Here is a 17,500-nt window from a genome sequence, read left to right as displayed (position 1 = left end):
TCCCCTGTGTAACCCAGGCCTGGGCCTAGTCCCCTGTCTAACCCAGCCCCGGGCCTAGTCCCCTGTCTAACCCAGGCCCGGGCCTAGTCCCCTGTCTAACCCAGCCCGGGCCTGGTCCCCTGTGTAACCCAGCCTGGGCCTAGTCCCTTGTCTAACCCAGCCTGGGCCTAGTCCCCTGTCTAACCCAGCCCCGGGCCTAGTCCCCTGTCTAACCCAGGCCCGGGCCTAGTCCCCTGTCTAACCCAGGCCCGGGCCTAGTACCCTGTCTAACCCAGCCCCGGGCCTAGTCCCCTGTCTAACCCAGCCTGGGCCTAGTCCCTTGTCTAACCCAGCCTGGGCCTAGTCCCTTGTCTAACCCAGCCTGGGCCTAGTCCCCTGTCTAACCCAGGCCCGGGCCTAGTCCCCTGTCTAACCCAGCCCCGGGCCTGGTCCCCTGTCTAACCCAGCCCCGGGCCTGGTCCCCTGTCTAACCCAGGCCTGGGCCTAGTCCCCTGTCTAACCCAGGCCCGGGCCTAGTCCCCTGTCTAACCCAGCCCTGGGCCTGGTCCGCTTTCTAACCCAGGCCCGGGCCTAGTCCCCTGTCTAACCCAGGCCCGGGCCTAGTCCCCTGTCTAACCCAGGCCCGGGCCTAGTCCCCTGTCTAACCCAGGCCCGGGCCTAGTCTCCTGTCTAACCCAGCCCCGGGCCTAGTCCCCTGTCTAACCCAGCCCCGGGCCTAGTCCCCTGTCTAACCCAGGCCCGGGCCTAGTCCCCTGTCTAACCCAGGCCCGGGCCTAGTCCCCTGTCTAACCCAGGCCCGGGCCAAGTCCCCTGTCTAACCCAGGCCCGGGCCTAGTCCCCTGTCTAACCCAGGCCCGGGCCTAGTCCCCTGTCTAACCCAGGCCCGGGCCTAGTCCCCTGTCTAACCCAGCCCCGGGCCTAGTCCCCTGTCTAACCCAGCCCCGGGCCTAGTCCCCTGTCTAACCCAGCCCCGGGCCTGGTCCCCTGTCTAACCCAGGCCCGGGCCTAGTCCCCTGTCTAACCCAGGCCTGGGCCTAGTCCCCTGTCTAACCCAGGCCCGGGCCTAGTCCCCTGTCTAACCCAGGCCTGGGCCTAGTCCCCTGTCTAACCCAGGCCCGGGCCTGGTCCCCTGTCTAACCCAGGCCCGGGCCTGGTCCCCTGTCTAACCCAGGCCCGGGCCTAGTCCCCTGTGTAACCCAGGCCCGGGCCTAGTCCCCTGTCTAACCCAGGCCTGGGCCTAGTCCCCTGTCTAACCCAGGCCCGGGCCTGGTCCCCTGTCTAACCCAGGCCCGGGCCTAGTCCCCTGTGTAACCCAGGCCCGGGCCTAGTCCCCTGTCTAACCCAGGCCCGGGCCTAGTCCCCTGTCTAACCCAGCCCCGGGCCTAGTCCCCTGTCTAACCCAGGCCCGGGCCTAGTCCCCTGTCTAACCCAGGCCCGGGCCAAGTCCCCTGTCTAACCCAGGCCCGGGCCTAGTCCCCTGTCTAACCCAGCCCCGGGCCTAGTCCCCTGTCTAACCCAGGCCCTGGCCTAGTCCCCTGTCTAACCCAGGCCCGGGCCTAGTCCCCTGTCTAACCCAGGCCCGGGCCTAGTCCCCTGTCTAACGCAGAGCCGATAAATTATACATACAAAGTTTTTGCAATGTTCACAGAAGGTGGGCTTCAGATAGGTAGTTTCCGCAAAGTTGTGGATAAATCCCATCTTGCAATTGAGGAGCGAGTTTGCCTGCATGAAATATGTAATCATCTCGTCCCTGCTGATCTGTCCGTCGCTGTGTGAGAGAACGGGAGGAGAGAGAACAGATACGGTGAGAGATTAGCAACGCCAGGCCCCCACTCACACCCCAGGGCATTACTCACCCAGCTCTCTTCACCAACCCACTGTCTAATGGGACCACATCTCAATCCCCTCGACCCACAGAATCCCGAGGGCGCAGAAGGAGGCCATTCTGCCCATCGCGCCAACACCTACTCTAAAAAAAAACCTTACCAGGCACCAGCACACATTCATCACATCTGATCCCCCTAACCTACACATCTTTGGACACTAAGGGACAATTTAGCATGGCCAATCCACCTAACCCACACATCTTTGGACACTAAGGGGCAATTTAGCATGGCCAATCCACCCTAACCCTCACATCTTTGGACACTAAGGGACAATTTAGCATGGCCAATCCACCCTAACCCTCACATCTTTGGACACTAAGGGACAATTTAGCATGGCCAATCCACCTAACCTACACATCTTTGGGCACTAAGGGGCAATTTAGCATGGCCAATCCACCTAACCTACACATCTTTGGGCACTAAGGGGCAATTTAGCATGGCCAATCCACCTAACCTGCACATCTTTGGACACTAAGGGACAATTTAGCATGGCCAATCCACCTAACCTACACATCTTTGGACACTAAGGGGCAATTTAGCATGGCCAATCCACCTAACCTACACATCTTTGGACACCAAGGGGCAATTTACCATGACAAGGGGGATCTGGTGAATGGACAGCAGGCTATGAGGACACATTTTTCCGTCACTTACTTGTTTTCATCCAGGACACTGAACCTGTCCAGGTACGGGAAGTTGGACGATATGATGCTGAACTCCTTCTGGGAAATGTAGCCATCTTGGTCCACATCGAAATTTCGAAAAACAGACTGCGGCAGAGAGAGAGAGATCATGAGAGAGTGTGTGTGAGAGAGAGAGTGTGTGAGAGAGTGTGAGAGAGAGAGTGTGTGTGTGAGAGAGAGTGTGTGTGTATGAGAGAGAGTGTGTGAGAGAGTAACAGTGTGTGTGAGAGAGAGTGTGTGAGAGAGAGTGTGTGAGAGAGAGTGTGTGTGTGAGAGAGAGTGTGTAAGAGAGAGTGTGTGTGTGTGAGAGAGAGTGTGTGTGTGTGAGAGAGAGTGTGTGTGTATGAGAGAGAGTGTGTGAGAGAGTAACAGTGTGTGTGAGAGAGAGTGTGTGAGAGAGAGTGTGTGAGAGAGAGTGTGTGTGTGAGAGAGAGTGTGTGTGTGTGAGAGAGTAACAGTGTGTGTGAGAGAGAGTGTGTGAGAGAGAGTGTGTGTGTGAGAGAGAGTGTGTGAGAGAGAGTGTGTGTGAGAGAGAGTGTGTGTGAGAGAGAGTGTGTGAGAGAGTGTGTGTGTGTGTGAGAGAGTGTGTGTGAAAGAGAGTGTGTGCGAGAGAGAGTGTGTGCGAGAGAGAGTGTGTGAGAGTGTGAGAGACAGTGTGTGTGAGAGAGAGTGTGTGAGAGAGAGAGAGTGTGTGAGAGAGAGAGTGTGTGCGAGAGAGAGTGTGAGAGAGAGAGAGTGTGTGAGAGAGTGTGAGAGACAGTGTGTGTGAGAGTGTGTGAGAGAGAGTGTGTGAGAGAGAGAGAGTGTGTGAGAGAGAGAGTGTATGAGAGAGAGTGTGTGCGAGAGAGAGTGTGAGAGACAGTGTGTGTGTGAGAGAGAGTGTGTGAGAGGGAGTGGTGTGAGAGAGTGTGTGTGTGTTTGAGTGTTGGACTGACTGTGTGTGAGTGTGTGAATGTGTGTGTTTGAGCGTGTGTGTGTTTGAGGGTGTGAGTTTGTGTGTGTGTGAGACAGTAATCATTTGTTACCCAGGACTGAATTACTGCTGAATGACACTTTTGTCAAAGTTTTTCACCATGCACTCATCAGGTCACTCCCCAAGAACACAAATCCCACCTCTGACTCTACGAATGACATCACTTTCTGTGGGTGCTGACCCCTGATCACCCACTCTCCGCTGTCACGGACCTCGGGCACGATGACATCTGCCTTGATTACTCCACGAATGTCTGCTGTCCCGACCAGCTGGTCCGTAACCGATCGCGGACAAGAGTGCGATTTCCATTCGGGGGAGCACTGTTGCGATCCACCCTCCTCTCTCTGGCCACCCACCCCCCCAGCACAACCACTCTAACGAGAATCCATTGACCTCAATGCCTTAAAAATATTCGGCAACACCTAACCTACACATCTTTGGACACTAAGGGGCAATTTAGCATGGCCAATCCACCTAACCTGTACATCTTTGGACACTAAGGGGCAATTTAGCATGGCCAATCCACCTAACCTACACATCTTTGGACACTAAGGGGCAATTTAGCATGGCCAATCCACCTAACCTGTACATTTTTGGACACTAAGGGGCAATTTAGCATGGCCAGTCCACCTAACCTACACATCTTTGGACACTAAGGGGCAATTTAGCATGGCCAATCCACCTAACCTGCACATCTTTGGACACTAAGGGGCACTTTAGCATGGCCAATCCACCTAACCTACACATCTTTGGACACTAAGGGGCAATTTAGCATGGCCAATCCACCGAACCTACACATCTTTGGACACTAAGGGACAATTTAGCATGGCCAATCCCCCTAACCTACACATCTTTGGTCACTAAGGGGCAATTTAGCATGGCCAATCCCCCTAACCTGCACATCTTTGGACACTAAGGGGCAATTTAGCATGGCCAATCCACCTAACCTGCACATCTTTGGACACTAAGGGGCAATTTAGCATGGCCAATCCACCTAACCTACACATCTTTGGACACGAAGGGGCAATTTAGCATGGCCAATCCCCCTAACCTGCACATCTTTGGACACTAAGGGGCAATTTAGCATGGCCAATCCACCTAACCTACACATCTTTGGACACTAAGGGGCAATTTAGCATGGCCAATCCACCTAACCTACACATCTTTGGACACGAAGGGGCAATTTAGCATGGCCAATCCACCTAACCTACACATCTTTGGACACTAAGGGGCAATTTAGCATGGCCAATCCCCCTAACCTGCACATCTTTGGACACTAAGGGGCAATTTAGCATGGCCAATCCACCTAACCTGCACATCTTTGGACACTAAGGGGCAATTTAGCATGGCCAATCCACCTAACCTGCACATCTTTGGACACTAAGGGGCAATTTAGCATGGCCAATCCACCTAACCTACACATCTTTGGACACTAAGGGGCAATTTAGCATGGCCAATCCCCCTAACCTGCACATCTTTGGACACTAAGGGGCAATTTAGCATGGCCAATCCACCTAACCTGCACATCTTTGGACACTAAGGGGCAATTTAGCATGGCCAATCCACCTAACCTGCACATCTTTGGACACTAAGGGGCAATTTAGCATGGCCAATCCCCCTAACCTGCACATCTTTGGACACTAAGGGGCAATTTAGCATGGCCAATCCACCTAACCTGCACATCTTTGGACACTAAGGGGCAATTTAGCATGGCCAATCCCCCTAACCTGCACATCTTTGGACACTAAGGGGCAATTTAGCATGGCCAATCCACCTAACCTGCACATCTTTGGACACTAAGGGGCAATTTAGCATGGCCAATCCACCTAACCTACACATCTTTGGACACGAAGGGGCAATTTAGCATGGCCAATCCCCCTAACCTGCACATCTTTGGACACTAAGGGGCAATTTAGCATGGCCAATCCACCTAACCTACACATCTTTGGACACGAAGGGGCAATTTAGCATGGCCAATCCACCTAACCTACACATCTTTGGACACTAAGGGGCAATTTAGCATGGCCAATCCCCCTAACCTGCACATCTTTGGACACTAAGGGGCAATTTAGCATGGCCAATCCACCTAACCTACACATCTTTGGACACTAAGGGGCAATTTAGCACGGCCAATCCACCTAACCTACACATCTTTGGACACTAAGGGGCAATTTAGCATGGCCAATCCACCTAACCTACACATCTTTGGACACTAAGGGACAATTTAGCATGGCCAATCCACCTAACCTACACATCTTTGGACACTAAGGGGCAATTTAGCATGGCCAATCCACCTAACCTGCACATCTTTGGACACTAAGGGGCAATTTAGCATGGCCAATCCACCTAACCTGCACATCTTTGGACACTAAGGGGCAATTTAGCATGGCCAATCCACCTAACCTACACATCTATGGACACTAAGGGGCAATTTAGCATGGCCAATCCACCTAACCTACACATCTTTGGACACTAAGGGGCAATTTAGCATGGCCAATCCACCTAACCTGCACATCTTTGGACACTAAGGGGCAATTTAGCATGGCCAATCCACCTAACCTACACATCTATGGACACTAAGGGGCAATTTAGCATGGCCAATCCACCTAACCTGCACATCTTTGGACACTAAGGGGCAATTTAGCATGGCCAATCCACCTAACCTGCACATCTTTGGACACTAAGGGGCAATTTAGCATGGCCAATCCACCTAACCTGCACATCATTGGACAGTGGGAGAAAACCGGAGCACCCGGAGGAAACCCACGCCGACACTGGGCGAACGTGCAGTCTCCACGCAGACAGTGACCCGAGCCGGGAATCGAACCCAGGTCCCTCGCGCTGTAAGGCAGCAGTGTCGAACGCTGGGCCACCCCTGATACGCCCCAAGATTCACGGCGTTGGATGAAGGTCACAGATAAAGCTTCTCCTCCTGTTCCCTCTGAGGTTAACCCTTGTTCACCAGACCAAACGGTGTAGGCCTGAGGCCTAACCTACCTCCACCATCTTGTGAATGTGCTTGTTGATTAGCTCGGGATCCGTTTTGGGTTTGACAGCGGAAGCCCACTCGTTAATCACGGGGGGTTTCGGAGGAGTTGGGCTGGAGGGCTAGAAAACAAATAAAAATGTGACTGGGGGTGCAGGATGAGGCCCCAGCAACTAGGCCGCAGCCTTCGATATAAACCCCCCCGAAACCCCTCGATTAGATTCCAGTCTGTAACTCACTCCCGGGTATCTGTTATTCTATATATAAACCCCCCCGAACCCCTCGATTAGATTCCAGTCTGTAACTCACTCCCGGGTATCTGTTATTCTATATATAAACCCCCCCGAACCCCTCGATTAGATTCCAGTCTGTAACTCACTCCCGGGTATCTGTTATTCTATATATAAACCACCCCGAACCCCTCGATTAGATTCCAGTCTGTAACTCACTCCCGGGTATCTGTTATTCTATATATAAACCACCCCGAACCCCTCGATTAGATTCCAGTCTGTAACTCACTCCCGGGTATCTGTTATTCTGTATATAAACCACCCCGAACCCCTCGATTAGATTCCAGTCTGTAACTCACTCCCGGGTATCTGTTATTCTATATATAAACCACCCCGAACCCCTCGATTAGATTCCAGTCTGTAACCCACTCCCGGGTATCTGTTATTCTATATATAAACCCCCCCGAACCCCTCGATTAGATTCCAGTCTGTAACTCACTCCCGGGTATCTGTTATTCTGTATATAAACCCCCCCGAACCCCTCGATTAGATTCCAGTCTGTAACTCACTCCCGGGTATCTGTTATTCTGTATATAAACCCCCCCGAACCCCTCGATTAGATTCCAGTCTGTAACTCACTCCCGGGTATCTGTTATTCTATATATAAACCCCCCCGAACCCCTCGATTAGATTCCAGTCTGTAACTCACTCCCGGGTATCTGTTATTCTATATATAAACCACCCCGAACCCCTCGATTAGATTCCAGTCTGTAACTCACTCCCGGGTATCTGTTATTCTGTATATAAACCCCCCCGAACCCCTCGATTAGATTCCAGTCTGTAACTCACTCCCGGGTATCTGTTATTCTATATATAAACCCCCCCGAACCCCTCGATTAGATTCCAGTCTGTAACTCACTCCCGGGTATCTGTTATTCTATATATAAACCCCCCCGAACCCCTCGATTAGATTCCAGTCTGTAACTCACTCCCGGGTATCTGTTATTCTATATATAAACCACCCCGAACCCCTCGATTAGATTCCAGTCTGTAACTCACTCCCGGGTATCTGTTATTCTATATGTAAACCCCCCCGAACCCCTCGATTAGATTCCAGTCTGTAACTCACTCCCGGGTATCTGTTATTCTGTATAAAAACCACCCCGAACCCCTCGATTAGATTCCAGTCTGTAACTCACTCCCGGGTATCTGTTATTCTATATATAGACCGCCCCGAACCCCTCGATTAGATTCCAGTCTGTAACTCACTCCCGGGTATCTGTTATTCTGTATGTAAACCACCCCGAACCCCTCGATTAGATTCCAGTCTGTAACTCACTCCCGGGTATCTGTTATTCTATATATAAACCACCCCGAACCCCTCGATTAGATTCCAGTCTGTAACTCACTCCCGGGTATCTGTTATTCTATATATAAACCCCCCCGAACCCCTCGATTAGATTCCAGTCTGTAACTCACTCCCGGGTATCTGTTATTCTATATATAAACCCCCCCGAACCCCTCGATTAGATTCCAGTCTGTAACTCACTCCCGGGTATCTGTTATTCTGTATATAAACCACCACGAACCCCTCGATTAGATTCCAGTCTGTAACTCACTCCCGGGTATCTGTTATTCTGTATATAAACCACCCCGAACCCCTCGATTAGATTCCAGTCTGTAACTCACTCCCGGGTATCTGTTATTCTGTATATAAACCGCCCCGAACCCCTCGATTAGATTCCAGTCTGTAACCCACTCCCGGGTATCTGTTATTCTATATATAAACCACCCCGAACCCCTCGATTAGATTCCAGTCTGTAACTCACTCCCGGGTATCTGTTATTCTGTATATAAACCACCCCGAACCCCTCGATTAGATTCCAGTCTGTAACTCACTCCCGGGTATCTGTTATTCTATATATAAACCCCCCCGAACCCCTCGATTAGATTCCAGTCTGTAACTCACTCCCGGGTATCTGTTATTCTATATATAAACCACCCTGAACCCCTCGATTAGATTCCAGTCTGTAACTCACTCCCGGGTATCTGTTATTCTGTATATAAACCGCCCCGAACCCCTCGATTAGATTCCAGTCTGTAACTCACTCCCGGGTATCTGTTATTCTGTATATAAACCACCCCGAACCCCTCGATTAGATTCCAGTCTGTAACTCACTCCCGGGTATCTGTTATTCTGTATATAAACCGCCCCGAACCCCTCGATTAGATTCCAGTCTGTAACTCACTCCCGGGTATCTGTTATTCTGTATATAAACCACCCCGAACCCCTCGATTAGATTCCAGTCTGTAACTCACTCCCGGGTATCTGTTATTCTATATATAAACCCCACCCCGAACCCCTCGATTAGATTCAAGTCTGTAACTCACTCCCGGGTATCTGTTATTCTATATATAAACCACCCCGAACCCCTCGATTAGATTCCAATCTGTAACTCACTCCCGGGAATCTGTTATTCTGTATATAAACCACCCCGAACCCCTCGATTAGATTCCAGTCTGTAACTCACTCCCGGGTATCTGTTATTCTATATATAAACCACCCCGAACCCCTCGATTAGATTCCAGGCTGTAACTCACTCCCGGGTATCTGTTATTCTATATATAAACAACCCCGAACCCCTCGATTAGATTCCAGTCTGTAACTCACTCCCGGGTATCTGTTATTCTATATATAAACCACCCCGAACCCCTCGATTAGATTCCAGGCTGTAACTCACTCCCGGGTATCTGTTATTCTATATATAAACCACCCTGAACCCCTCGATTAGATTCCAGGCTGTAACTCACTCCCGGGTATCTGTTATTCTATATATAAACCGTCCCGAACCCCTCGATTAGATTCCAGTCTGTAACTCACTCCCGGGTATCTGTTATTCTATATATAAACCTCCCCGAACCCCTCGATTAGATTCCAGTCTGTAACTCACTCCCGGGTATCTGTTATTCTCTATATAAACCACCCCGAACCCCTCGATTAGATTCCAGTCTGTAACTCACTCCCGGGTATCTGTTATTCTGTATATAAACCCCCCCCGAACCCCTCGATTAGATTCCAGTCTGTAACTCACTCCCGGGTATCTGTTATTCTGTATATAAACCACCCCGAACCCCTCGATTAGATTCCAGTCTGTAACTCACTCCCGGGTATCTGTTATTCTATATATAAACCACCCCGAAACCCTCGATTAGATTCCAGTCTGTAACTCACTCCCGGGTATCTGTTATTCTGTATATAAACCACCCCGAACCCCTCGATTAGATTCCAGACTGTAACTCACTCCCAGGTATCTGTTATTCTGTATATAAACCACCCCGAACCCCTCGATTAGATTCCAGTCTGTAACTCACTCCCGGGTATTTGTAATTCTATATATAAACCCCCCGAACCCCTCGATTAGATTCCAGTCTGTAACTCACTCCCAGGTATCTGTTATTCTATATATAAACCGCCCCGAACCCCTCGATTAGATTCCAGTCTGTAACTCACTCCCGGGTATCTGTTATTCTATATATAAACCACCCCGAACCCCTCGATTAGATTCCAGTCTGTAACTCACTCCCGGGTATCTGTTATTCTACATATAAACCACCCCGAACCCCTCAATTAGATTCCAGTCTGTAACTCACTCCCGGGTATCTGTTATTCTATATATAAACCACCCCGAACCCCTCGATTAGATTCCAGTCTGTAACTCACTCCCGGGTATCTGTTATTCTATATATAAACCACCCCGAACCCCTCGATTAGATTCCAGTCTGTAACTCACTCCCGGGTATCTGTTATTCTGTATATAAACCGCCCCAAACCCCTCGATTAGATTCCAGTCTGTAACTCACTCCCGGGTATCTGTTATTCTATATATAAACCACCCCGAACCCCTCGATTAGATTCCAGTCTGTAACTCACTCCCGGGTATCTGTTATTCTACATATAAACCACCCCGAACCCCTCGATTAGATTCCAGTCTGTAACTCACTCCCGGGTATCTGTTATTCTGTATATAAACAACCCCGAACCCCTCGATTAGATTCCAGTCTGTAACTCACTCCCGGGCATCTGTTATTCTATATATAAACCACCCCGAACCCCTCGATTAGATTCCAGTCTGTAACTCACTCCCGGGTATCTGTTATTCTATATATAAACCACCCCGAACCCCTCGATTAGATTCCAGTCTGTAACTCACTCCCGGGTATCTGTTATTCTGTATATAAACCACCCCGAACCCCTCGATTAGATTCCAGTCTGTAACTCTCTCCCGGGTATCTGTTATTCTATAAATAAACCACCCCGAACCCCTCGATTAGATTCCAGTCTGTAACTCACTCCCAGGTGTCTGTTATTCTATATATAAACCGCCCCGAACCCCTCGATTAGATTCCAGTCTGTAACTCTCTCCCGGGTATCTGTTATTCTCTATATAAACCACCCCGAACCCCTCGATTAGTCCTGACCCTCTGACAGTGCGGCACTCCCTCAGCACTGACCCTCTGACAGTGCGGCGCTCCCTCAGCACTGACCTTCTGACAGTGCGGCACTCCCTCAGCACTGACCCTCTGACAGTGCGGCACTCCCTCAGCACTGACCCTCTGACAGTGCGGCACTCCCTCAGCACTGACCCTCTGACAGTGCGGCACTCCCTCAGCACTGACCCTCTGACAGTGCGGCGCTCCCTCAGCACTGACCCTCTGACAGTGTGGCACTCCCTCAGCACTGACCCTCCGACAGTGCGGCACTCCCTCAGCACTGACCCTCTGACAGTGCGGCGCTCCCTCAGCACTGACCTTCTGACAGTGCGGCGCTCCCTCAGCACTGACCCTCTGACAGTGCGGCGCTCCCTCAGCACTGACCTTCTGACAGTGCGGCACTCCCTCAGCACTGACCCTCTGACAGTGCGGCACTCCCTCAGCACTGACCCTCTGACAGTGCGGCACTCCCTCAGCACTGACCCTCTGACAGTGCGGCACTCCCTCAGCACTGACCCTCTGACAGTGCGGCGCTCCCTCAGCACTGACCCTCTGACAGTGTGGCACTCCCTCAGCACTGACCCTCCGACAGTGCGGCACTCCCTCAGCACTGACCCTCTGACAGTGCGGCACTCCCTCAGCACTGACCCTCTGACAGTGCGGCGCTCCCTCAGCACTGACCCTCTGACAGTGTGGCACTCCCTCAGCACTGACCCTCCGACAGTGCGGCACTCCCTCAGCACTGACCCTCTGACAGTGCGGCGCTCCCTCAGCACTGACCTTCTGACAGTGCGGCACTCCCTCAGCACTGACCCTCTGACAGTGCGGCACTCCCTCAGCACTGACCCTCTGACAGTGCGGCACTCCCTCAGCACTGACCCTGTGACAGTGCGGCACTCCCTCAGCACTGACCCTCTGACAGTGCGGCACTCCCTCGGCACTGACCCTCTGACAGTGCGGCACTCCCTCAGCACTGACCCTCTGACAGTGCGGCACTCCCTCAGCACTGACCCTCTGACAGTGCGGCGCTCCCTCAGCACTGACCCTCTGACAGTGCGGCGCTCCCTCAGCACTGACCCTCTGACAGTGCCTCACTCCCTCAGCACTGACCCTCTGACAGTGCGGCACTCCCTCAGCACTGACCCTCTGACAGTGCGGCACTCCCTCAGCACTGACCCTCTGACAGTGCGGCACTCCCTCAGCACTGACCCTCTGACAGTGCCTCACTCCCTCAGCACTGACCCTCTGACAGTGCGGCACTCCCTCAGCACTGACCCTCTGACAGTGCGGCGCTCCCTCAGCACTGACCCTCTGACAGTGCGGCACTCCCTCAGCACTGACCCTCTGACAGTGCGGCACTCCCTCAGCACTGACCCTCTGACAGTGCGGCGCTCCCTCAGCACTGACCCTCTGACAGTGCGGCACTCCCTCAGCACTGACCCTCTGACAGTGCGGCGCTCCCTCAGCACTGACCCTCTGACAGTGCGGCACTCCCTCAGTACTGACCCTCTGACAGTGCGGCACTCCCTCAGTACTGACCCTCTGACACTGCGGCAGTCCCTCAGCACTGACCCTCTGACAGTGCGGCACTCCCTCAGCACTGACCCTCTGACAGTGCGGCGCTCCCTCAGCACTGACCCTCTGACAGTGCGGCACTCCCTCAGCACTGACCCTCTGACAGTGTGGCACTCCCTCAGCACTGACCCTCTGACAGTGCGGCACTCCCTCAGCACTGAACCTCTGACAGTGCGGCACTCCCTCAGCACTGACCCTCTGACAGTGCGGCGCTCCCTCAGCACTGACCCTCTGACAGTGCGGCACTCCCTCAGCACTGACCTTCTGACAGTGCCTCACTCCCTCAGCACTGACCCTCTGACAGTGCGGCGCTCCCTCAGCACTGACCCTCTGACAGTGCGGCACTCCCTCGGCACTGACCCTCTGGCAGTGCGGCACTCCCTCAGCACTGACCCTCTGACAGTGCGGCACTCCCTCAGTACTGACCCTCTGACAGTGCCTCACTCCTTCAGCACTGACCCTCTGACAGTGCGGCACTCCCACAGCACTGACCCTCTGACAGTGCGGCACTCCCTCAGCACTGACCCTCTGACAGTGCGGCACTCCCTCAGCACTGACCCTCTGACAGTGCGGCACTCCCTCAGCACTGACCCTCTGACAGTGCGGCACTCCCTCAGTACTGACCCTCTGACAGTGCGGCACTCCCTCAGCACTGACCCTCTGACAGTGCGGCACTCCCTCAGCACTGACCCTCTGACAGTGCGGCACTCCCTCAGCACTGACCCTCTGACAGTGCGGCACTCCCTCAGCACTGACCCTCTGACAGTGCGGCACTCCCTCAGTACTGACCCTCTGACAGTGCGGCACTCCCTCAGTACTGACCCTCTGACAGTGCGGCACTCCCTCAGCACTGACCCTCTGACAGTGCGGCACTCCCTCAGCACTGACCCTCTGACAGTGCGGCACTCCCTCAGCACTGACCCTCTGACAGTGCGGCACTCCCTCAGCACTGACCCTCTGACAGTGCGGCACTCCCTCAGTACTGACCCTCTGACAGTGCCTCACTCCCTCAGCACTGACCCTCTGACAGTGCGGCACTCCCTCAGCACTGACCCTCTGACAGTGCCTCACTCCCTCAGCACTGACCCTCTGACAGTGTGGCACTCCCTCAGTACTGACCCTCTGACAGTGCCTCACTCCCTCAGCACTGATCCTCTGACAGTGCGGCACTCCCTCAGCACTGACCCTCTGTCAGTGCCTCACTCCCTCAGCGCTGACCCTCTGACAGTGCGGCACTCCCTAAGCACTGACCCTCTGACAGTGCGGCACTCCCTCAGCACTGACCCTCTGACAGTGCGGCACTCCCTCAGCACTGACCCTCTGACAGTGCGGCACTCCCTCAGCACTGACCCTCTGACAGTGCGGCACTCCCTCAGCACTGACCCTCTGACAGTGCGGCACTCCCTCAGCACTGACCCTCTGACAGTGCGGCACTCCCTCAGCACTGACCCTCTGACAGTGCGGCACTCCCTCAGCACTGACCCTCTGACAGTGCGGCACTCCCTCAGCACTGACCCTCTGACAGTGCGGCACTCCCTCAGCACTGACCCTCTGACAGTGCGGCACTCCCTCAGCACTGACCCTCTGACAGTGCGGCACTCCCTCAGCACTGACCCTCTGACAGTGCGGCGCTCCCTCAGCACTGACCCTCTGACAGTGCGGCACTCCCTCAGCACTGACCCTCTGACAGTGCGGCACTCCCTCAGCACTGACCCTCTGACAGTGCCTCACTCCCTCAGCACTGACCCTCTGACAGTGCGGCGCTCCCTCAGCACTGACCCTCTGACAGTGTGGCACTCCCTCAGCACTGACCCTCTGACAGTGCGGCACTCCCTCAGCACTGACCCTCTGACAGTGCGGCCCTCCCTCAGCACTGACCCTCTGACAGTGCGGCACTCCCTCAGCACTGACCCTCTGACAGTGCGGCACTCCCTCAGCACTGACCCTCTGACAGTGCGGCACTCCCTCGGCACTGACCCTCTGACAGTGCGGCACTCCCTCAGCACTGACCCTCTGACAGTGCGGCACTCCCTCGGCACTGACCCTCTGACAGTGCGGCACTCCCTCAGCACTGACCCTCTGACAGTGCCTCACTCCCTCAGCACTGACCCTCTGACAGTGCGGCGCTCCCTCAGCACTGACCCTCTGACAGTGCGGCACTCCCTCAGCACTGACCCTCTGACAGTGCGGCACTCCCTCAGCACTGACCCTCTGACAGTGCGGCACTCTCTCAGCACTGACCCTCTGACAGTGCCTCACTCCCTCAGCACTGACCCTCTGACAGTGCGGCACTCCCTCAGCACTGACCCTCTGACAGTGCGGCACTCCCTCAGCACTGACCCTCTGACAGTGCGGCACTCCCTCAGCACTGACCCTCCGACAGTGCGGCACTCCCTCAGCACTGACCCTCTGACAGTGCGGCACTCCCTCAGCACTGACCCTCTGACAGTGCGGCACTCCCTCAGCACTGACCCTCTGACAGTGCGGCGCTCCCTCAGCACTGACCCTCTGACAGTGCGGCACTCCCTCAGCACCGACCCTCTGACAGTGCGGCACTCCCTCAGCACTGACCCTCTGACAGTGCGGCACTCCCTCAGCACTGACCCTCTGACAGTGCGGCGCTCCCTCAGCACTGACCCTCTGACAGTGCGGCACTCCCTCAGCGCTGAGGGATTTCTAAGTGGGCGTTTTGTGCTCAGTTCCCTGGAGTGGGGGGCCTGAGATTGAGACGAATGGCGATACACACACCGGCGAAACAGTCTTACTCACCGTTGCTTTGCGCGGCTCCCGTAACAGCGATAGTTTGTAAATCTCGTCGTCCGTGTGGAACTGGTCGAGAGAGACCTGTAATCGAGATCGAGGCGAGGTCATTGGACTCAGAAACTGAGATGGTTCCTCTCTGAACCAGGGACGGCTACGGGGGGATTTAATTGTGCCCACGAAGGGGGGAGCCAGGGGGAGGGGAGGTTTCACTCGCAGCCGGGGCTGTGGGACAGAGAATCAGAGTGGTTTCCGGCCTGAGAACAGGCCATTCGGCCCAACTTGCCCATGCTGTCCACTTCATTTTGGCCACTAAGCTAATCCCGAGTGCCCGCGTTTGCCCAATGTCCCTCAATACCCATCTTACCCATGCTTTTCCAAAGACAAAATTGGACCCGCCTCTACTAACCACCTCTGGCAGCTCGTTCCAGACACTCACCACCCTCTGCGTGAAAATATTGCCCCCTCTGGACCCTTCTCTATCTCCCCCCTCTCACCTTAAACCCTCTAGTTTTAGACTCCCCTCCCTTTGGGGAAAAGATATTGACTATCGAGCTGATCTGTGCCCCCTCATTATTTTATAGACCTCTATAAGATCACCCCTCCAGAGAAAATAGTCCCAGTCTATCCAGCCTCTCCTTATAACTCAATCCATCAAGTCCCGGTAGCATCCTTTTCTGCACTCTTTCTAGTTTACTAGTATCCTTTGGACATGCTAAATTGCCCCTTAGTGTCCAAAGATGTGCAGGTTAGGTGGATTGGCCATGCTAAATTGCACCTTAGTGTCCAAAGATGTGCAGGTTAGGTGGATTGGCCATGCTAAATTGTCCCCTTAGTGTCCAAAGATGTGCAGGTTAGGTGGATTGGCCATGCTAAATTGCCCTTAGTGTCCAAAGATGTGCAGGTTAGGTGGATTGGCCATGCTAAATTGTCCCTTAGTGTCCAAAGATGTGCAGGTTAGGTGGATTGGCCATGCTAAATTGTCCCTTAGTGTCCAAAGATGTGCAGGTTAGGTGGATTGGCCATGCTAAATTGTCCTTAGTGTCCAAAGATGTGCAGGTTAGGTGGATTGGCCGTGCTAAATATGTCCCTTAGTGTCCAAAGATGTGTAGGTTAGGTGGATTGGCCATGCTAAATTGTCCCTTAGTGTCCAAAGATGTGCAGGTTAGGTGGATTGGCCATGCTAAATTGCCCCTTAGTGTCCAAAGATGTGTAGGTTAGGAGGATTGGCCATGCTAAATTGCCCCTTAGTGTCCAAAGATGTGCAGGTTAGGTGGATTGGCCATGCTAAATTGCCCTTAGAGTGCAAAGATGTTCAGGTTAGGGGGATTGGCCATGCTAAATTGCCCCTTAGTGTCCAAAGATGTGCAGGTTAGGGGGATTGGCCATGCTAAATTGCCCCTTAGTGTCCAAAGATGTGTAGGTTAGGTGGATTGGCCATGCTAAATTGTCCCTTAGTGTCCAAAGATGTGCAGGTTAGGTGGATTGGCCATGCTAAATTGCCCCTTGGTGTCAGGGGGATTAGCTAGGGTAAATGCCCGGGTTGTGGGGATAGGGTCTGGCTGGGATTGTTGCTAGTGCCGACCCGATGGACCGAATGGCCTCTTTGTCCACTGTAGGGATTCCATGATCTCGTGTGGGTTCATGCAGAAAATCGGCTAACGTTCTGGGGGACCCGGGTTCGAATCCCACAGATGTTGGAATCTGAATTTGGTGGGAAAAATATCACACGCGTGCACACGGGCACACACACACGGGCACACACACACGGGCACACGCCACGGGCACACACACACGGGCACACACACACACGGGCGACGCTTACCGTCAGGAGGTTGACGAGGTCCATACTGGGTTCGATGCTGGGGGGCAGGGACTGGATCTGGATCAGCTCGTTCAGGATGGAGTAGAGCTGT

The 17,500-nt window shown here is 53.7% G+C and overlaps 1 protein-coding gene across 1 annotated transcript in view; it reads right to left on the bottom strand.

Annotated features, from left to right (window-relative positions):
• LOC145340530 (RAS guanyl-releasing protein 2-like) overlaps positions 1-17,500 on the bottom strand; it is a gene marked incomplete at its 5' end in the record, with an annotated part of 32,012 nt that overhangs the window by 9,095 nt on the left and 5,417 nt on the right. The window contains 5 exon segments of the mRNA XM_080184998.1: positions 1,627-1,768; positions 2,541-2,656; positions 6,540-6,650; positions 15,594-15,668; positions 17,410-17,500. The exon segment at positions 17,410-17,500 is cut by the window's right edge and continues 185 nt beyond it. Of these exon segments, the coding sequence (XP_080041124.1) occupies positions 1,627-1,768; positions 2,541-2,656; positions 6,540-6,650; positions 15,594-15,668; positions 17,410-17,500 (535 nt within the window).

Source organism: Carcharhinus amblyrhynchos, unplaced genomic scaffold, assembly GCF_965287045.1.
Source record: "Carcharhinus amblyrhynchos unplaced genomic scaffold, sCarAmb.v2.hapA chromosome_1114, whole genome shotgun sequence".
Taxonomy (NCBI): domain Eukaryota; kingdom Metazoa; phylum Chordata; class Chondrichthyes; order Carcharhiniformes; family Carcharhinidae; genus Carcharhinus; species Carcharhinus amblyrhynchos.
The sequence above is the reverse complement of the archived record's forward strand: the minus strand, read 5'-3'. Positions and strand labels throughout refer to the sequence as shown.